Source organism: Perna viridis, chromosome 7, assembly GCF_037379345.1.
Source record: "Perna viridis isolate PV_CMFRI_1.1 ecotype Kerala chromosome 7, ASM3737934v1, whole genome shotgun sequence".
Lineage (NCBI taxonomy): Eukaryota > Metazoa > Mollusca > Bivalvia > Mytilida > Mytilidae > Perna > Perna viridis.
The window spans coordinates 42,985,750-43,009,064 of NC_142451.1; the positions used below are offsets into that span (position 1 = coordinate 42,985,750).

Here is a 23,315-nt window from a genome sequence, read left to right on the forward strand (position 1 = left end):
GTGGTTTCTTTTGTGACCATGATCACAAACTATATATATACGTAAAGCGACTTTTGGCTACATGTATTATTAAATTGGTAGTCTCAGCTTAATACATACAAGATGCATGTATTTTTAATTTCAACTGAGAACTCTTTTTTTTTCTTTTCTAGGGGCACCATCACCACCAGTTCTCTCTGGACCTACTGATATTCTCAGTGGAACCCCAACAACATGGACCTGTAGATCTGAGGGTGCTTATCCACAACAGAGTATGCAAATGAGGGTCGGCAATAATGTTTTTGCCAATGAATTCTCAAGTAACGTGGTATTTGACACAGTAGCAGAGTCTTACATCATGACTGGTACATTGAACTGGGCCCCTACTATGGTAAACAACGGAAACACTCTGTTTTGTGACGTCTTTCACCCTGCAACTCTTGGTGCAAATGCCCCCCAGACTGTCTCCTTGCCATTGACAGTAAGATGTGAGTAGATACATTTTGTATTCAGAAGAACACATCATTGTAGAGCTTAAAATTATCCTATTTTTGGATGATTACATTTTTTTCTTTGCTGGGACGCTGTACATGTAAGTGAGAATTCTCTATGCATACAATAAAGAACTTTCTGCATTTCCAAGACTGAATAAATTAAATCAATTCTGTATCATATTTGGTAATATCCACTAACATAGTCTATGTTTTACAAATGTAGGTATGGAAAACAAGTTGATCCAATTTTTTTCCTTTCTGTTAGCTTCAAGTTAAGCATGAAAGATATGCTTAACATCTGACTTCAAGGTTCGTAACTTTGGACATAGAACTGTAAAATTCGACTTACTAGTTTAAAGATATACGAATTTTCAATTTCAGCACCACTTGCCGTTAATGCCCCAAATACTTTGTACACACCAAAGGTTGGCAATCCCGTGACACTGCAGTGTGTTGTCACTTCCGGAACAGCAACACAGATCAGGTGGTACAAAAACAATCAGTTGCTAAACTTGATTGGCAATGCACGATATTCTGGAGCTACACCAAGCAATCCTTCTCTTACAATCAACCAGGTTATTTTGACAGATTCCGGAAATTACATCTGTGAAGGAAGTAACGCCAATACTTTTAGAAACACAAGTGTTATTACAGTTTCACCAAGATGTAAGTATACAGAAAAGGAATTCTTTTTACCTTAGAAGATTTTATACAAATGGGCCTCTAGTCAGTATAATCAAAACAAGGCCTATCAATTGTTCCATTCAGTCGAACACTGCGTATAGGATCTAACACATTTCCTTTATCTTTTCTGTTCAGATGACCTTTTCGGAATCCATGGGTTTTTCTCTTTTATTAATGCTTTCAGACTCAAGACAAATGACATTTGATTGCCTGATCAGAAAGGTCGTCAGAACAGAAAGTAGAATAGAGTGTTAGATCCTACGTGCATGCGCAGTGACTGAATGGAACAATTGATAGGTCTAATTCTAATTAGATTGGGCCTTTGAGTATGCACTTGCCCACTTAAATATACAGAATCATATTAACATTAAACTTTGTCCAATAACGTTTTTCTATCACAGTACTTAATATTAAAATTTGATTGAATGTTGGTTTTGTTTGGAGCAGTTCTTGTTCTTTAAATGCGCCAGGGAATTAATCTAAGATTGTTTATTTCACAAAACTTCAATGATTTTTTTTGTATCATAAAATCCTTCAATCTTCAGAAGTTACAGCCAACTTTAATTGTTATTTACATTGTGATGCATGCTTCATAAAAATAGTACAATTATATGCAATTTTGACATCCGCTGTCTTTCGCTTCCAGCAACCCCATCTACACCAATACTAAACGGTCCAACACAGTTGACACAAGGAGAAACCGGAACATGGACCTGTACATCCAGGGGAGGTTATCCAGAACAAAGAATGGGAATGAGGATAGGAAATTCGAATTTCAACAACGAGCTCTCTGTTCAATCTGTATTCGATAACACTGCTAGGACATACACACTGACCGGCACATTGGTTTGGGCACCCAACATGGGCCATAATGGCATGACTGTTTTTTGTGACGTAACACATCCAGAGACCTTAGCTGCACCACAAACTGTCAGCTTACCACTCACAGTACTTTGTAAGTTTTATTGAATGTTGGTTCTGTTGGGAGCATTTTTTCTTTTTAATGCACCAGGGACTTAAATTGAACTGTAGTTTATTTCACAAAACTTGGATGAATATTATGCATGAAATGAGAGGTTGCACTTTGTTAATGTGTTTGATATTTAATTTTCAAAGTTCATTTTCACAAAATAACACTTTTTTTTAATTAACACATCTTTAAGTTGACCTTTGCTGTTTTGACCCTGGTCCACAAAACGGAAACTGATTTTTGAAATGCAAACGACCGTGGCCGTTGTCGCGTACTAGTAGAATAAAAGGTCCTATCCCCTGAAATCCCATTTTTCTTGCAGCTCCATTGTCTGTCAATGCACCGACAACCTTTTACAATCCAACGGAGGAAACATCCGTTACGCTTACTTGTGTTGTTACTTCCGGAACTGCCACCGGGATAAGATGGTACAAAAATAACCAGCAGATGTCAATTAATGGAAGGTTTTCTGGTGGAAACACAGCAAATCCATCCTTAACAATCATCAACGTCCAGCTCAGTGATGGAGGAAACTACATCTGCGAGGCAACTGACGGATTTTCTTCACCTAGAACTAACACTATAACCGTTCAAGTACAAGGTAAGGATCCTTAATGTACAATCACAGGTGTGATTGTGATAGCTTGGTCGGGGGAGTGAAACATTTTTCGGTTATTGATTTTTCTCAGTTTTGTATGCTTTCCATTTCTCTAACAATATATTATCTTATTATCGTAATTAATTAGTCTCCACAGTTTAACTGTATTGGCCCTTTTCAGTTTTGTTTTCCTAAGCCATTTCATTGGTTTTGTTAATTTTTTCTATCTTTTTGTTGTTGTATCAGTAACAGTAGATCAATATATTTTGAAAGAGGGGTCCAGATAAAAGGGGTTAGAGCTATTATTTACTCATTTTTGTACAAATCTTGAACGAAACAATTTTCCAACAAAGAAAGGGTGTTTCGACCCACGACACCCCTCGGATCCACCACTGTTATATACCCTATGTGTAATATTAAATATAACCCTTCTGAGTAGCAAGTACATATGTACTGTTGAATTATTGTCTCGTGAACATTTTATACTATCCACACCATTTGATGATCCAAAATGAAAGCATACTTGGTCAACATTAATGTGCCTTAGCTGTCAATTTAAGCAGAAATCTATTAAAACGTTTACTATAGACAGACATACAAGGGACAACCCATCACCATCGTGACAACTTGAAAATACATCAGCCATTTATGTGCCGTTCTTGGTAGATTTAGAACTATTTCGAGATTTCCCTCTTGTACAATTTTCAGTGCTGTTTTTTTAAGTGCATGTGTTTAAACTTTAGGACAAAAAACATAAGTAATGTGTGACATATGTTGATCCATTTTTATTTTTTATCTTGATGCATAGTTTAATTCCATGTATGAGTAGCCCCGTCATAATTTTCATCATTTTTTTCACAATTTTTAATCGGATCTTTCAATCTAGTACAAGGTTAGAAAAATGATATCCAGACAATCTTTCCATAAAAGAGATCTTGCGATCTGAGTCCTGAATACCATATTTCATTTCTCAGAGTAAAAAGCTTTGATCTATGACATACTTACTAGTATAATAGACATCACTTATGTTGTCAAAGGTCTATACATACTTTAAATTGTTTGGTAAGCGCATAGACAGCTCTCAAGTTTCCCATTGATATGTTTTATTTCTGTGCGTTGTAAAGCATGGGATCTTTTTAATAGGTACTCGTTCTATGAAGTGGTTTAACGATTATCATTTTTGTGTCCGACCTTCTTGTTGTGTGCATTTAAATATACCAGTCGATCCGCACAGGCTTCTTAATATTTAAAAAAAAAAGTCGGTTTTTTTACCACAACTGAATTATATTTTCTTTGAATTAATACCTAGGAGTTTTTTTTAGTATTCTTTGTAACATCTGAAGCTGTTAAAACGTCTACCGTATTTTTCCGTCCAAAATGTTGCCCTTTTATTTTTAAGCAAATGGTAACAAAATCTGGAGGAGGGGGTATTTACTGTGAACATAGGATTACTCTATATGGCCGCAATTGTGCTATCAAAATTGTAAGCAACTGTAAAATTTGTGCCCAGTTGACACTTTTACTCATAATAGTACAAATTTAAACCCTGTCAGAACATGTTTTGTAATTTGCACTAAATTCCCCAATTAAAACTCGCAAATATTGATACTATACAAGTTTTTAAAATGTTTTAATTATTTGCATTCTTTGATGATGTTTGTGTATCGTCCTTCTGACTAAACAGTGCTGTAATCAATACTACAACCCCAACCGAGCGTATCTTTCCCTCATAGTATAGACCCTTCTCAATTCCAGGCACGAAATAGCACCATAGTGATGCCTTTTGTTGTTTTCAAGTCGCCCCTTGACTGTGCTCGTACCATCTGGTTTTTATGACGGCGTTCTCACTGGTTTCCCCATGATATCTGTATTCAATCTTGACAAATTTCAGTACAAGGAAACATATTTTAAACGTTTCATGAAATAGTTGCATTAACTAGCCTGATGTTTTAAAAAAACTTGTACCGACCAATTAAAATATTTGAAAATTGATGTTTGGACTTAGAAAACCGGTTCCTGAACAATTTAAAATAGGATAATAAACGCCCTTTAAAGATATATTTATGTAACAGAGCTTTAAAGCCTTTATAGTTCGTGTTTCCCTAATATTTGAATTAAAAAGTAGAATGGAGAGAACACCGGCATCTGTTTCGGTTTTTATATACTCGTTGAGTTACACACAGTGTGTGTTTGCTTCATGGGATATTTTTTTCATTTTATTTGGAGGAGGCGTTCGTGATATTTCATCAAAACATTATTTCTGCTTTATATTGAAATTCTATAAGCCTTCCAAGATAAGAGGTTCTTTGGCGATTTATTCACTCTGCGATTGTTTCCCTTTCCTCTTCCGTCTACCCGCACGTGATATTTAATGAGTAATTGTGTGGGTAGAGATGTTTACCCTACCGGTGCATCATGCCAATGATCCATGTATTTATGATGTTTGGGTTGCTAATTTTACATTTAATTCTTTGTACGTATTATGTTGGTAATTTCATGTTTTATGTTGCGTGTGTTTAATTTCGTTGTCTAGTGGTTATCCTTGGATTATGTTTTTTTAATTACCATTCGAATCTAGGTTCCTTTGATTAACGAACTTTGTATGTATCATTCCACAAATAGTTTTTCATATTTGCTTCCCAGTAATAATTAATATTAATTAAACTTTCCGATAAATATGTAGTCTATGTAAAATATAAGTCTAAACCGTTGCGGGACCATTAGTTTGGTCCCTGAAGACTGTGTTGTCATTATCTTTATATGCCTTTTTTGTTCCACAGAGAAACCAGCCACCGAATATTACATTATCACCACCGTTTTGGATGGCTACAACAAACTTGTCCGACCCATTGACCCAGTTAACAACATCACACATTCTCTTATTCCAATGGAAATCATGGACTTCGTAAGTATTATATCAAAATGTTTTTGTATACTCTTGGCATATGTGCCACACCTTGAATTAAATTTGGAGTTGAGGCTTTTAGTTTAGGTCACATATCACAAGCTTGGTACACCAATACAGCCATATTCTATTCTTTTATTAAATTTAACCCATTATGCTCATCATACTCGTAGTATGAACTATATAGCATATAATTATTGATATTGCCCAATATTAAAGAGAGGGAGCATCTTTTTACTATATCGTGGTCTAATAACTTTATTTGTTTCTAATTGCCGGGGAAGGGAAACCAGAATGGCATTCAATAATTCGGTACATCTACAATTAGTTAATTCTACGTTTTATTTTCGGTGAAGTGTTTGAACTAGGCAATAGGAAGTTACTGTAAATCCACTAGTACATGTAAATGAGTAATCAAGGGAACCAAGGTTATAGCGGTAATCCAGTGACAAAGACCAGACATGGAAAACAGACATACACAACAGAGAACATAAAGTAACTAAAATCATACATACAAAGTAACAAAAGTAAATGAGCAACTCGCACTAAAAACTGCGAGCATGAACCAGGTGCACCGGTAGGGTATTCACATTATATATCCCGAAACAATTACGTACCTTTCCTGAGGCCGAAAAAAAAATTAGTTCTGTTTCCTGTTACTAGAAAGAAAAAATGGGTAGAAAGTGGAAAACTTATTTAGTTTTCAAAAGCATTTCACATTGAGTTAATTGGGAAACAATCTAGACTGAAACAGTGGGGAGACAATCTAGACTGAAACAGTCCAAACTGAAACAGTGGGGAAACAATCTAGACTGAAACAGTGGGGAAACAATCTAGATTGAAATAGTGGAGAAACAGTCTAGACTGAAACAGTGGGGAAACAGTCTAGACTGAAACAGTGGGGAAACAGTCTAGACTGAAAAAGTGGGGAAACAATCTAGGCTTGAACGGTGTTTGAGTCAAAATGGCCATAAAATGTTTAGGGTAGGCAAGAATAGAAAGTAAGGTCGATAGAGCAGCAGGAAACAAACATGTTTTTTGGCCTAATATATCACGTGCGTAACAACTTTTCTCTATTACAGGACAAAAAGAAGTTGGTGATGCAGGCGATGCAATGTATGAACTGGAACGATCCTCGTCTGTCCTGGACACGTGGACAACCACGTATCAGTCTCCCAGCCTCTGTAATCTGGATCCCTGATATCGTCTTGTATGGACAGTAAGTATGTTACTTTATATTTAATTTTGAAGCGGTGCTCGGAGTTGTGAATCGGGTCAGATTTTTTATGGTTGTGATAATTGATATTTCGTTTTGTCTAGGGTGACTTGAATATACACGTTCTTCAACGATCGATTTGTCTTGAAATTGAGTATTGCAACGTGAAATAAGCTTTTGAAGGACGTGACTCAAGTAATCGCTTAAAAAAACAATTACGGTCAACTTGTTGATGTGATGTGGTTACATACTGTTTACAATGACGTTTCCTCATACATTTTAATCCGGATTTGAAATCATATGCTTAACTCCGTGGGAGATTCTCGAAGAGCAGAAGGCTAAATCCCTATACCCATACAGCCAGTTTTAAGTGGAGTCCAGGTTTTTTTTTTAAATTCATTCTTTAGTTATGTTTGTATTCCTATAATGAGATATTTACGGTGTCTTGTTTTCTTGCTCTAGTCAGTCCCCGAATTTTGAATATCCTGCTCCTTGTTTTATTCACAGTCGCCTTGTTTTGATGGTCTTACGTTTTGTAAACGAACTGAACGATAGCATCGTTTTAATAATTTTAATAAAGTTACTGTTCCAGTAGTTGTGTTCACTTCCGAATAAAGCACCGATTCTAAACTTAGAGCTACACACTTTTCTCTTCTTTTCACAGGAAATATATGCCAGATTTTGATACTAAAGTCATCGTAATGAAGGATGGCAGTGTTACTTACTGTCCGCAGGGACCACTGATGGCTACTGACTGCACCGAAAAAGCCGGTGAAAAATACGAATGTACTTTTAAATTCTTATCTTGGTCATACGACAAAGTTATGTTGGACAAATACTTCCCGGGATTCCTGCAGAGACCATCCATTGATATGACGGTGTATAGAGAACACCATGAATACGAAATCGTCAGTAAATGTGCTATCCGTAACGAGATGACATATCCATGCCGTATCGGAACCTATCCACAACTTACTTACACTTTCGTCTTGAGCCGTGACCGGAACTTCTGCATCAACCGGTCAATGAACCCAACATGCAACTAAACAATCAAAAAGGAAGTTATTTCAGACAATAGAATATTAAATCATTATAGAATGACTGAAATAAATATAATATTTGTATGAATTTACTAGTAAGCGATGGTTGTTATGTAGATAGTGAAGATAGAGGCTATAGTGCTCAGCTCCCAAACTTTGTAATGCTCAGAATATTTTTGTATAATTTGTTGCCTTAGTATAAAACATCTGTTAGACATTTTGTAATTTATATACATTTATATCATAGGTCATTTATACAATAAATATACAATTAATTTAACATATTATTTTCAGCCCTTTGTCTTACCTTATTTATCCAACTATTAGAATCCACATTTCATTGATTTATACAAGTCATTCTCTATTTTAAAGCTTCCAGTTTTAAAAAAATAAGATTGTAAATTGAACCTCTTTTTGGAATACTAAATGGAAAAATATATAGGTCTCGGCAACTTTTTGAATATACCCTGATATTTAGGCAATAATGCCCCATGCTTTTTTCTTGAGATAGTCGTTTTACCCAAGTAATGCGACTCAACTAAGACTGCTCTTTCAAGATGTGGATACACAAATTTTGACAAAAGGAGAGGAATCCACAGGGGTTACAAAAAGAGATTTCTTGGCTCGTTATTATTTATCAATTTTATATGGTATAAATTGTCCATTCCTGACTCACGAAGACAAATTGCTATTACATTTATAAAACCTACATCTTAGAAATAGTATCAACAATTATGTATGATTCCTAATAACCGAAAATACAATGATATATTTTGAATCTTTCAAGAATTGACTTTTCCAAGTTTTATTTTTTTATATTTCAGAGTTGTCAAGTGTGATCTTGGTATTTTTTTTTCGATAGGCAGACATTAGCATTTTACAATTAACAAGATCATACTGCAGAAGTCAGATATGTTGGTTTGCAGTAAACTCAATTGAAAAAAGTAAATCAGATCTTTAAACATTATAATTAAGAAACCTTTTATTCAAATGCATATTTGCTTTTTTGGGGAAAAAAATGTAAGCAATTTTAGTCCCCATGAAATCCTTTTTAAAAAGTCACTTATTGAATGCTGGTCATAGTTCATACTTAAAGGGAAAGTTTTTTTTATAGAAAAGAACACACGATTAGTAGAACTTTCATACATTTGTTTTACTTTCCTATGCAAAAAATTTATATTATATTTAGTAAACGTTCCAAACGGAACACATTTCTGTGGTTTTGGCGTGTCGTTTGATTTCACGACCATTAGAGATCACTGGTACAGCGGGATACTTCAAATGTCGCAAAATTGCGTTAAATCAACGAACTCTAAATGTTCCTAATGACTCGGACAAATTGTCACTTGCAGTTATCTCAATGACCAGAAATGTTCAACTAATTATTGTTAGCCTTCAAAATGCGGTCAATCACGCCGTTCAGGGGACAAATTTAAGATTTTTCTAGAATTAAATTTAAAGCTGCATTTAATTAGCTGTCATTTTCGTATATTTTTGTTTCTGTTGAAATATGCCTTAACTTCGAATTATTTCTACTAAATTGTACTTTTCCAGTATAATTTCATTTGATATCCACAAATAAAATGCATTAAATACATGAAATTGGTTTCGATACATACATGTGTATTGTCTTGAAAGACAAAAAAATCGACCTAGATAAATTCGTATGCATTGAACTTCTGGTGATCTTAATTGAACTTCATGCTGTAAGGGTTGATTCTTTAATAATAAAATCTGATTGCAAAGCGAAAGTGGTTAATCAACGGCAAAGAAGACCGGCGGACTCGAGTCGTAAAAAAAGTTCGAATATATCAACGCAAGGATCCAATACACGTATTGTGATATAATGTTGCACAAATGTTGTCAATAATTGTCATTTATTTGAAAACTAATCAAGAATTGTAAACAAGACACGTGCTTACCTGTGTATCCGTTATTGTTATTTTTTTACCTAGGCGAAAGTATTTATTTTTAACTCCGGTGAATGCCCTGTCGCCAATTTTCGGAAGTAATGGCGAAAAATAATTAGATCAGAGCTATCGATCTTCTTTGATTAAAAAGACGTTGCTTTTACAATATTTTGAAGGTATTATCGGCATTTATTGCTTCAATTGCAACACTACAAACTTATTACATTGAGCACAATTCAGTAGAATCAGAACTGAACAAATTTGGCGGCTAATGCAGCTTTATCAAATGGAACAAAAATATGCCAACGGATATACAATATGCCAACGGATATACAATAAATTTGCCAACGGATATACAATAAATATGCCAACGGATATACAATAAATTTAAACAGTTTTATTGGGAATCGTAAATTATTCCATTTTTGCACTAAAATATCCATTACTTGCAGTATGTTTTAAAGATGGGAAAATGTCACTTTTTCTAACACAATCGACAAGGAACACAATGCGGAGAGAAAAAAAAATGACCGCAACATCAACTAGCAATTTTTATGATATTTATGTAGTACAATCATTTATAGTATGGCTTTCCAATTATCTACTGATGTATCCATGATTAAAACATAAACAGCAATTTTGGGGGGGGGGAAACATTGCTGATGTTATTGAAGGGGTTACACATATCGCTTAACTTGTGAACCGGTAATTGTTTGAGTAAAACATGCTAGAGGCTGGCAAGTGTCCCCATTGAATTATAATTTTACTGTTTTCTCGTGCTTTCATTTGTCTGTCCTAAAATCTACATTTACTAGGTAAAAAGTAAAAATGTAACCTCACTTTACAATTAATTTGTATCTCCTTAAGGCACTTTTATAAGAATTTGCATAAAAAATGTTATTTGTAGTTAAAGATTCTTTTCATGATAGGTATAAATTCGCACAAATCATCTTACATTTGCATACTATAGAGAAAAGTCTGCATCAATGTCTGGGCTCATTAAATCAGCTCCAAAGTTGTATTTTGTTTTTTTTTTTTTAATTTACTTCTATTTTATTACAAAAGAAAAAACACAGGATAAATTCCATTTTGAAACCTGGAGCAGGTAGGAAGATATTTATAGTTAATGAAGTAATCCTTACAACGAAAAGCGTTACCATCCGTAGGTTAAATTGGACTAACTTCTTTTATTTTTCTTGGTGTTTTAAAACGAATGTCTTGTTTATTTTTTCTAAAAAGAATGTGAGCATATGTACATACCCTATTGCTGAATATTATAAAAGATCGCCATTAAAAAGCTTTGGCTTTTCATCCATGTTATACACGTTGCCAGGTGAGCTCAAGTTTATTTCAGTCCCAACCATAAAAAAGTTGCTTTCTTAACTGTACGAACATGAAATCAAAGAACTTACACTTATTTATTTGCGCAAACATACTTTGTTTCAGCACAACTAGTGATGCTTGCGCCTGTAACACTTTACGAGCCGACAGTTGGCTCCTTGGTAACATTGCGATGTCTTGCTTCTTCTGGTACTCCAACACAGGTCAGGTGGTTCAAAGCTGGTCAGCCTATAATAATGTTTGGAAATTCGGGAATGTCTGGTGCAACCGTTAGTAATCCATCACTCACTATAACTTCTGTAAGAATGGCAGACGCTGGCTTTTACATCTGTCAGGGTTCAGATGGTTTCGTTACTAGGAATACAAGTGCCATCAATCTGAGCCCCAAAGGTAAGTTACATGTATCTAGTATCCTGAAGTCCTTTTTAACATTTGCTTGTAAAATAGTTGAATTTTGACAAGGATACTTAAATGTTTTCTCTTAACTCGTTATAATCGATCGAAAACGCTTCCAAGAAATCTCCTGAAAGTAATATCAGTTAACTGAAAACTTGAGATCAATGTCCAAACATTTTCATCGAAACTAAACGGAGTCCGACCAACAATATATTTCTTTATACTAAAAAGGTAGATTACTGGTGTTGGTTGACCCTTCTAAACATTGCTGTATCTTTTTCGACACATTTTAGCGTCGCCATCGTTCCCTGTATTGACCGGACCAACAACAGTTGTATCTGGACAAATAGGAAACTGGCAGTGTGTATCTCGGGGTGGATTCCCAGAACCAACCATGTCAATCAGAATCGGAAACGACGATTTTGAAAACGAATTGAATGTACGTTCCGTGCAAGATCCGACTGAAAAAACGTACACACTAACCGGAACGTTGTCCTGGGGTCCCTCTATGAATCACGACGCACAAACAATGCATTGTGATGTTTTGCATCCTGAAACCCTCAACTCGCCTCTAACAGCAAGCCTGCCATTAAGCGTTTTATGTAAGTACATTGAAAATACAATCATTAACGAACGAATATAAAAAGTTGAGCTGAAGCAAAATGTGTTGCTTTTTATAATTTACCATACTTCAAGTTTCAGTTAAAATTTTAGGTTTAAATTCAAGATATCTTAATCGTTACCATGAATGAGTTTTTCACGTTTATAATACAATAATGATTATCATCTATGGTTTTGTACTACTGAAAGACCTTGATATGTGAAGGCTTAATTCAAAAGTAGAAAAGTGATACCAGCTGTTTTAATTTGAATGCAAGACAGAGCACTCCCCGTCTACTTTTTTGTAGCACCATTGGCTGTATCAGCTCCAACAACTTTCTACAACCCAATGGAAGAAGAAACTGTGACATTGACGTGTATGGTCACAGCTGGAACACCATCATCTATACAATGGTACAAAGATGCTCAACCAATTAACATACTCGCATTTTCAAGACATTCTGGTGGCAGCGTTGGAACCCCATCTCTTACAATTTCAGACTTACAAATGAGTGATTCGGGCTCATATGTTTGCGAAGCTGCAGACTCTTTTACCCAAGTTAGAACTTCTAATATCATGCTTGCCCCAAGAGGTTTGTTGATAATCAATTAAGTTAAACGAATTATAGAAAATAAAATAATTTTTTTTCGGGGTGAATGTTCCTCTTTCGTTGTCATTTTTTTCAATTTGGGTTTCTTTTTTGAGTGCAAATTAATTTCTATTATGGTAATATCAATGTTGCACTAATTCCAGTTCTAACATTTGTATTTACTATTCTTCTATACTAGGGAATTTAGAACGGAGGAACCAAAAAAAATCCCACGAATGCAACTCGACGAGAAAGTAATAACTCGAAGAATATCAATTTTCTTAAGATTCATGCATGTAAAAAAACATCAAATTTACTTTTATTTCTTAATATCCAGACACAGTTGCAGACCATATAATCTGTCTTAGTTTATCATTCAGACGTTGTATTTTCGAGCTAAAATTACATGGATTGTGTATGAAATTGTCTCTTTGCAAGAGTTGTCGTTTTGAATACAGGAAGGACTACTGTTACGTAAAAATTGAGCTAAAGCAGACAAAAATAAGTATCGTTTATTCGGTGAGTACCATTTTTTTACACCACGAATCATCTCACTCTGAGGCAGTGTCAGAATTTTATGTTGACTGGTACTTAAATGGATAAATAATCGCAAAAAAAACATTATTTTTTTTTTACAATTCAAGAAAAGCCAGCAACAGAATACAATATCATAACAAGCATTTTAGATGGATACAACAAGTTAGTGAGGCCTCGAGATCCTGTCGTGAACCTTACACATTCACTGATTCCAACTGAGATGGTTGAATTTGTAAGTCAAAATATTTTTAAAGATAAGTTAGGAGATGGAAATAGTCTTGTCAGTGGTGGATTCAGAGGGGGGTGCAGGGGCTTTGCACCGCCTTTTTATTGGAAAATTTATCATTTTCATGTGTAAAATTTAAAAAAAAACTGGCAAATAATGTCCTAGCTATCCCCTTTTCTGAAGAACCCCGGCTGGCACCATTCTTTTTCGAAGTGTCTGGATCCGGTCCTGTTTTGTCTAGTACAAGCAAGAACTTTACGCTATTTATGCTAATGGTTGTGAGTGTTGGTTTCTGTCAAAGATTTCAAAATTCAGTAAAACCTGTCTAAACCGTACCCTTAATGGACTCTTGGTTCTATTTAGACAGGTGTTCGGTTTACCCAGGTTATAAATATACTATACCATATCCATTCTCCTTATATTAAACGGTTTAGACAGGTTTCTGATTATTCATGGTTCGGTTTAGACAGGTTTCACTGTATTTGTTACTGTACTTCAAATAAAATGAGCAAGAATGAAACTGAGTTGTATAATATACGAAATTATGTCCGTCGTTCCTCAATGTGGAGAATCAATTAAGACTCTAAAATTAACTATATAACTAGACTATTTCAATCAGCCTAAGTTCCGGAAGACACCTTGGTAAACAAGTTGATTTTTTATAACTTCAGACGTCAATGTGAAATATTTAACAAAAATATCTGATATTTATACAGGATAAGATGCATTTAGTTTTCCATGGAATGCAGTGTATGAGTTGGAATGACCCCAGACTTTCGTGGACAAGAGGCCAGCCAAGGGTCAGTCTGCCGTCGTCCGTTATCTGGATACCGGACATTGTTTTGTATGGACAGTAAGTATCAGTGATACCAAAAAATCGCAGTCACGCGATAATAACCCGTATGTTTCAACATAGTTAACAAACATCAGGAACATTTGTATTGTAAGGTATGTTATAGACCTACTCACGAGGAAAAAAAGTGCCTTGATCTTATCAGTGTCAGTTGTTTCATAAAAAGCCGTTATACAAGTTAGCTTTGTCGTTATAACGAGTTCAATTAGTCGTTTAAACGAATACGTTAGGTCGTTAAAACAAGCACGTTACTAAATATAGAATCTACTACGATAGCGAGATGATTATAAAATTTCTCACATTTTCAATTTTTTATTTTTTTAATTTAATAACGAACAAGTAACAAAAAGTCGTTATAACTAACAGGTAACTATATTGTAAGTTGTTATAATGAACTCGTTAATAAATCGTTATAACGACTTTAAAAAATGAGAAGCTTCATCTGACACCAATGTGAATCTTGCTTGTAGAACTCTTAAAGGCATGGTAGACTGAACTTTTTATTTAGTCATGCTAAAATCTTTCGTTTTTAATGACACCATACTCAATGTCCCTTTACGTGTAATTCACTATTTTTTATTTTATTTTTATTGTGGCTACCTATTATCAATTACGAGGTCTTGGGAGGTCGTTTTTTGATATTTTTGTACAATTTTTAAAACCATTAAAATACGGCAATAAAAGAGTGCAAATGGACTACTTGATATCTAATCTGATCGTATTAAATAGCAGTCTTTATAAAATTCAGACGAGACGTGATTTATGCATGTGAAAAACCCACCAAATTTACTTTTATCACTAGTTCAGAAACATTTCCAGATCACATACATTATAACAATCATAGCTTTTGATAAAAAATATATATACTAAGTAGATTGAGTATGGAATTGGTTCTCTACAAGCGCGTGCCATCGTTCTTAATTTGTTTGATTTTAGTGGTAACGTCAAATATTACGTACAAAAATGTAGATACAAAAACATCGTTTCTTTGGTGCGGGTTTCTGTACCATAAACCATCTCTACCATAGGCCTTGCCTGTGTTTTGTATGGATTGGTACTTAAATTACAGGACACTCTAGATAGGTTAAGTTCAAAGACTCCAGTAATTTGCTGACTCCGGAAAACCCATTCAATCTCTCAGGTCTTCGGGAACTTTGGCTCGAGTATTATTGAATTCAATAATCTCATTTCATATAGGCGTAGGTGTATATTATAATTTCTGCTTTGATTAGTAATGACACATTAATAGTGTGTATTTAATTTTTACGTCAATAAGTTTTATGTTTTAACAAGCCTGTTTATATTTGCTCAAAATCATTAGTGCTCATCCTCGGTCATATTAAGCTCGCCTCGAGTCAATTATTTTGTGTTGACACATAAATATAGTAAACCACAGATATTTCGTAGGTGTTTTAACTATGTGTATAAGAACCCGATTTGTCACGCTTTAATGGTGACCTTTTTCTTTCAAAATTGTTTTGTCTACAGTGAATACTTCATCTTAAATCTTTACCAGATTTGTATATGCGTTTACATAATTATAGTTAAGACTTTGCTATGAGTAACTTTATATTTACAATCAGCCAAAAATAATCATCACCTCTGAATTTTATAGATTCTAAAGGCTTTCAAAAAAAAAAAGTTACTACCTAGTCTTAATCCAAGCATAAGAATTAATAGCGAAACTGGTTGGCTATTTGAAATTGTGTCTTTTTTATATTCAGACAAATAGTGCTAAATACAAGGTGCAAAAAAAGAAAAAAAAACACCAAAAACAAAAACAAAAACGTACAAGCCATATTTTAATAACTATTATAGTCCTTTCTCTATACAATCTTATTTTGCCGAAAACCATTAAAAAATTCCTCTTAAATCAGCCAAATCAAGAACGATAACTCTCGCAAAGTCCAAATTTAATTTTTTATAATATAATCTTTTTTCTTCTTCTTAAAAGTGCAATTGAAAAGATCCAATCGCGGTCTTCAATTTTATATACGCCAACGTTAACGTTCAATCATGGATTTGCCCATGTGAACTATTCCACGCAAAATGAATAAGAAACTAAAGTTGACTTTGATACATTCATCAATCTCATTTGATGATACATGTAGACTGATTGTCACCATTTTTTTTCAACATTTCAACTCCTACGTTTAGACGGTGTGGTTACGTGAACATTTGTACGGAAAGTAGAACTGTGCATTTCGATGATTCGTTTACAAGTCATAATGACTAAATTTTGGAACTCTATCTGCGTTCGTTTTTAAAATGTCAAAACACTTTGAGAGAATTTCTTTCAGAGAGCCCACAATAGTTTCCTAGCTTTTGGATATTGTAAGGTATATTGTTAAGTGAAAATATCACGGTCTGGTCTGAATTTATAAGAACGTATAAAGTGTCGGTGTAATTAGTCTGAACAGCTTAAATGAGTTGTATGTACAATACACATGGTTAAAACGACAATGTACATGTGTTTTCGGTACCTTTACATTTACCAATCTAGTCCTTGATAATTTTTTTTCCAGAAAATTTGTTCCAGACTTTAACGACACAAAGGTTATAGTAATGAAAGACGGAACAGTGACCTACTGTCCCCAGGGGCTTATTACAACAAGGGACTGTACCGAACGCCGTGAGGAAAAGTTTGAATGTATCTTCCAATTCGTGTCTTGGTCTTACGATAAACCTATGATGGAGAAACACCACCCGGTGTTAAAACCGTCAATTGACATGACTGTATACAGAGAACATGATATATTTGAAGTATACCAAAAATGTTCTTCTAGGAACGAGGTTTCCTTTAAATGTCGTCCCGGAATCTACCCACAGCTTACCTACAAGTTTGTAGTACGCCGGAACCGATCTTATTGTAGAAACCTGTCAGAATCTCCGACTTGCAACTAGTACCAATTCATCCTTCTAATACCGAAATGGATTAAAAACTGATTATTCATGCCGGACTTGCATGCGTGCAGTTTCAACTTTATTGACATACAAGTGCTATCCCTAGTCAAAACAGTATTTGTTTACTTAAGTCTTATATTTGATAGACTTGATATATTGGCTATTTTGAGTGCAGTAATTGTGCAATTTTGTTACGATTTATTTGTCTGGCAATACATATACGCAATAAGCATGTTCGTGTTTCTCTAATGAATAAGTTGAATGTGATATGATAAAAATCGGAAGATGCAGTTCCGATATGCACCGTATGAGTTTGACATTGGTAGTCATTGCCACCTGAAGAGATCTTGAGTGAGAAATGTATGCCTTCTTGGAGAGATGCACTTTTTTTCAAAGTGTTAAATGAAATTTCACATTGAAACAATGACCATTGATCACTTTCTGAACCATGACATCACTTCGTCCATCCCTTAATACTCCAGTTAATATAAATATGTTACTTCATCTTTTAACTTATGTCAACTGTACACAAATCAATTAATCAACCATTTTTACCCACTAAAACTCACAAGGATATCCCTTGTCTTTACATATAAAAGCCCATGGTAATACAACCATGTGCAAAATACATTTATGTTAGGAGTTTAATAAATCCAACAGTTTTACCTTGAGCCAAAGATGAAAGCAATGTGCAGCCGACACATTGTGTTATGGTGATTCACCCACACATAGAAAATGGAAAAGCCTAAAACAAAAACAAACAAAACAAAACAAAACAAAACAAAAGAAAAGAGAAAAACAAAACAAAACAAAAATGTTTAAAAACTTATAAATTTGACTTTTGGGTCAGTCAGAGTGTGGTTATGAATTTTCGAGACACTTCGTCTCATGGTGATTCACATATGAGCCAAATATGGTATGTCTGTGTCGAAGAACAAAGAAGTTATGGACCAGGCACGTATCCACGCTAACAAACTAATTTCAACCTTGAGGTCAAGGGTCAAGGTCATATTGAGTTTATGAATGTACGCGACACATCGTATCATGTTCAACTGCCCCTTTAAGAATCATCGGTTTTGTCTCTTTGAATAATGCTTTCTTAAATCTGATTGGCTGATCAGAAAGGTCATAAGAACAAAAAGTAGAATGATGGAACAATTGATAGGTCTAATTTTAATAACATTGGGTCAAAGGTTAAGGTCCCCAATTAGAAAAATAAAAAGTCATAAATTTGCTTCTACTTCATAACCTAAAGACTGTGAATGACACTTGCATAGATGCTATAGCTCGGTTCTAGGTCTAGGATGAAGTCACCAAGAGATGAAGACTTTCGAACTGCAATGGTATTTAACTGATTTCGAATACCATTGTGTTCAGAACATTGTACATTATGCCTTACAAATTCAACGGTCAGGGGAAATAATCTCTTAAACGCTTTAAAACCATGGGATATGTTTTGATGTTTAAATGCATAAAAAACGTCCTGCATTATACTGCATGTGCAAAACTTGATGCATTAATGAATACTTACTCTAGCTTAAATTTAAGTGAACATTGAGTTTTATTTAATTTCTTTTGAATGAATATGATTACAAACATCATTAAAACTGGTCAAATATTTCAAGTGCTTCTCATTCCTCAATGGACGCTTCTACATACATTTTAAGGATATCAAAGGTAACTATATTTCAGTACTTAAGGACGAACCACTAAATAAATATTAGATATGTCATTATTACGTTCATATATGAAAGGAATCCATCAACCATTTATTTCACCAATATAAATTAAATATGAAATATTAAAAAAAACACAGGTGACTTAATGTACCAGTACAGGCCATTCTAGAGATTATGCCTTACATGGATTATATAATGGATGAAATAAAGCAAGACCATTTCCCTGGGAAAATATGAGTGCGATGGTTTATTGTCACTAAAAGAAGTACCATAGAAAGTTTCCCACAAAAAAAAAACATCTGCAGTCATAACATAACGATGTCTGTTTAATATGGGGTTGTTTTTCAGTTGAGTTCGTCGTTGGATTCACATCCACATTTTTGTGTTCCGGATATCAGGTGGATGGAACATAGAGGGAGCAAGTCCAACACAGCGACAGAATTTTATGTATTATCACTGATAAGCCAGGTCTTACATTTTGTCTGTGCTAATTAAAACGTAAATCGAGCCCTTTTTCATAATTGTCTGATAAATTTCCAATATTATTTTCTATACGCCCAAAGACGTTGCAACCCAAGTTCCCCAAATGCAGTAAAGAAATTGCAGCATTATCCTTTGTCCGAATCTTTAAAAAGCGTGATAATGTGTAATTGGTCTGCTGGATATGGCACCAGTTTGTAGATGAGACCAATTGTTCTGCTTGTCTTTTTTAACGTATTAGGTTTAAATCCATCGATCTTAATGTACCAGTTATTTGCACTGATCTGAAGTTACGATATTTGACTCGTTCAATTGACAACTGGTTGACATCATTTAAGTCCACTACGATTTGTAATTTAGTGTCCTTATTTTTGGACAGTTTTCTCTTTGTACTAGAGTTTTTCATTTCAAAACTGTGAACAAACAACAGTTTGGCTTTCAATAGGCAATCTAGAACTCATTAACAACAATTTACACAGTAGTTATTTTAAATTCGTGGAAACTCATACAATGAGAACGGCGCTTATTGTAAAAGAAAAGGGAGACAACTTTAACTAGACAAAAAGAACATCGATTTAATGTTCCATTTACATGTTTGATTTATCAAACGATTATAAAAACTGTGTTAACCATCGATTAATCCAACGATCTTATTATTCCACTCATTTTCGTCAACAGTCAGAATCGATACGTCACATGATAAATTGAAAAAAAAATGTTCAATCTAAAAAAAAAGTGTGAATCGAACAAATGTCATTTAGATACATATTTCCCCAATAACAACACGAAAAAATTATTTAAGTAAATCTAAAAAAAAATATTTAAGTAAATCTAAAAAAATAAGTTCAATTCTTTACAGCAACAACCTTATCGAAAACAATTCCTCCGGGTAGAGCCACAATAGGGAACTACCATTCCGGCGCTTTGTGCGGAAAAAGGACCTATAGTTTCTCCAAAAAAAAAAAAGAAAAAGAAATGCAGGATAGAAAATTTGATCCTACCCCTCAAAAATCAAATGTTTGCTCCTTAAAGTCAGATGAAATGTTATATTCTGCCAACCAATATATATTGGTGTTTTTTATATATTTAATTTATCGTTTGGTTAAAAGTCATATGTGTAGCAAATATCTTTGACCTGTTGTGTATTTTCCAAATGTCATCGGGCGACTTTGCTGTATACACACAAGCAACACGCGAGTTAGATGTCATGGTATTGGTTACAAAAGAATAATATTTTTGTTTAGATATAATATATTCAATTGGTATTTTTCCATTCAAATACAATATTTTGTCAATTTTCGTTTGAATGCAATATTTTTTATTCAATTGGTATATTTTTTCCTTTAAATGCATTTTTTTCATTCCATTGGTATATTAATATTGCGTTTAAATGCGACTGTAATCATTCGAATGGTATATAATATTTTACCTATGCCACACTTCTATGACGTCATGAGGTCATTGACAAGTTGAAACAAAGTTTGCGATTGGTTGCCGTTATTGCATAGATAAAATATAGCAGTCGAATAATAACTATCGATTCTAATATGACGTGTTACAAAGCTCTTTAGACCACAGTCACGTTTAAAAGTAATAAACACACGACCAACATTTCGTGCAAAACATACATGTAGGCTGCGGTTATTCAAAATATGAAGAAACTGGTCTCATTAGAATCGATATAAATCACGGAAACTCTATTTTATCATTGTTTTACCACGGGCTGGCCATTTATGTCGTTATTTGAAATAATGATAATGACATTAATAATATTCATGATTTATTTCGTAAAAACTATTGACCAAACTTTACGACAAACGTGATGACATTTCATTCAGGATTGTCAACTTTCCTTTCATCTGTGGCAACATCCCTTCAACACCTGCGTATGGAGTGTTCATATCACAACTCATACGTTATGCCAGAGCTTGCCGAAACTACGCAGTCTTTTTGTATCGTGCTAGAACTCTAACAAATAGGCTTCTGGAATAGGTTATGTTGCTACATGATTGAAGTCATCACTACAGAAGTTTTATGGTCGTCATCATGAACTCGTGGATCGTTATGGTGTATCCATATGCACCATGAAAACATATTTATTCAGCGGGTCATAGTTTTCCTTTCCTCGTTTGTCTACCTTGGACTTGACTTTTTATGAGCAACTCGGCGGGTGTTTCTAAAAAGCAGAGGACGCTTACCCTACCGGTGTACCTGGTCCATGCTCCCTGTTTTTAGTGGAGTCCGAGTTGCTCATTTGCTTTTGTTACTTTGTATGTATCATTTTAGTTACTTTACGTTCTTTGTTGTGTATGTCTGTTTTCCATGTCTGGTCTTTGTCCCTGGATTGCATTCTTTTGATTACCCTATAACCTTGGTTCCCTTGATTACTCTTGAATTTAAATGAAAAATTATACCAATGGAGTAAAAAAATATCCCATTGAAATGAGAAATGATACCAATTGAATGAAAAAAAGTTTAAATAAAATGTTATACCAACTGAATACAAAAAATATTGCATTCAAACGAAAAATCATACCAATCAAGTGACTATTTATATACAAATTGAATAAAAAAATATTACATTCAAATGAAATTTTTGCAACCAATACCGTGATAGAGTTATTCTTAGAATTGTACACAACGTGCATATACGGCATTTCAATGGAAGGTAATATCTTAATTTCACACGGAATTGATGTTTTGCTACCAACAAGCTTGAGAACTGCCAGGGTTTTATATAGTTATTAGAAGTTATTCAGGAGTTTTAAATGGACAGACAAAAAATGAAAGCTATATTATCATAAAGTATAATCATTGTCTAGGCTCGATTGTACTTGTGTTCTTTCAAAATATACGTTTCAATTCTCTGATGACAAATGAAAAATCTCACAAAATAAACTAGAAAGTGAACAGTAAGAATGTGTATTTTTTTTCAGAATGTTTTTAACAATTCTTTTATCAAGAAGTCGGTTATATGATCAAAATAACAGTGTTATTGATGATGATGTAATACACCATCTTATCTAAATAGGCACGACATGATCATACTTTCCCCGTTCATCCTTGAATTGTCGGTTCCAACTGTCAGTGGGAATTTAGTGTGGACAATTTTTGGTACCAGGGCAAAAACAAAACAAAACGTATTAAACGAAGTGAAGCTATATTTGCAACACACGTTCAGTAAAATTGTAACGGCAAGCATCTAGAAAGTTCTGAACAAAAGAAAGGTGTTGTCGATCAAGAAATTTATAAAATGGGGAGGGGATTTTAAGGCTTTAATTCGCTCATTTTGCCCAGGTTTTGCACAATATGAACACGACTAAAGGTGGAGTGTATCGATCTCCTGACACCCCCCACCCCTGATCCGCCACTGTAACAGAATATTAAGTGTTTTTCGTCTGACTTACGCACAAGATATCCTCAAATACAAAAATAGGTCAAAAACTAGTTTTGAGCTATCGAAAAGAGGAGCAAAACAAACGAGGAAACTTTAGTAGCACTCAGATAAGAATTATGCAAAATGGGATCCATAGTTGGAAACCTTACACATTTTTATTTTTTATAAAGAGCAGACAGATTATAATGAATACCGGTAATTGTACATTTCATCATACAGACCTACATGTATAAAGCAACTCAATAACAAAAATAAAAGTGTGTATCCTTTTTTGGGAGTGTATCACAATTAACAAACTTTGCATGATTCTTAAAAAGACTACCACTTAAAGTCTTACACTTATGTCACCCCATACCGGAGTAACCATATCAATGATATCAATTGATCTACTTTTGAACTGTCGCAAGTTATGATGAAGCTGATTATATTACATCTGTTCAGTTGTTCGCGGCCCTCTTTGATTTTTATAACGATATACTATTGTGTGTGTGTGTATTCCATTTAATTTTAATACCA

At 34.2% G+C, this 23,315-nt stretch overlaps 1 protein-coding gene across 1 annotated transcript in view; it reads left to right on the top strand.

Annotated features, from left to right (window-relative positions):
* Window positions 1-23,315, top strand: part of LOC148612802 (uncharacterized) — a 46,984-nt gene that overhangs the window by 11,894 nt on the left and 11,775 nt on the right. The window contains exons 4-16 of the mRNA XM_088595407.1: window positions 153-467; window positions 855-1,139; window positions 1,804-2,112; window positions 2,450-2,728; window positions 5,506-5,630; window positions 6,713-6,849; window positions 7,511-7,890; window positions 11,243-11,527; window positions 11,827-12,135; window positions 12,442-12,726; window positions 13,368-13,492; window positions 14,203-14,339; window positions 16,865-17,242. Of these exons, the coding sequence (XP_088451533.1) occupies window positions 153-467; window positions 855-1,139; window positions 1,804-2,112; window positions 2,450-2,728; window positions 5,506-5,630; window positions 6,713-6,849; window positions 7,511-7,890; window positions 11,243-11,527; window positions 11,827-12,135; window positions 12,442-12,726; window positions 13,368-13,492; window positions 14,203-14,339; window positions 16,865-17,242 (3,349 nt within the window). The remainder of the gene's footprint in view (window positions 1-152; window positions 468-854; window positions 1,140-1,803; window positions 2,113-2,449; window positions 2,729-5,505; window positions 5,631-6,712; window positions 6,850-7,510; window positions 7,891-11,242; window positions 11,528-11,826; window positions 12,136-12,441; window positions 12,727-13,367; window positions 13,493-14,202; window positions 14,340-16,864; window positions 17,243-23,315) is intronic.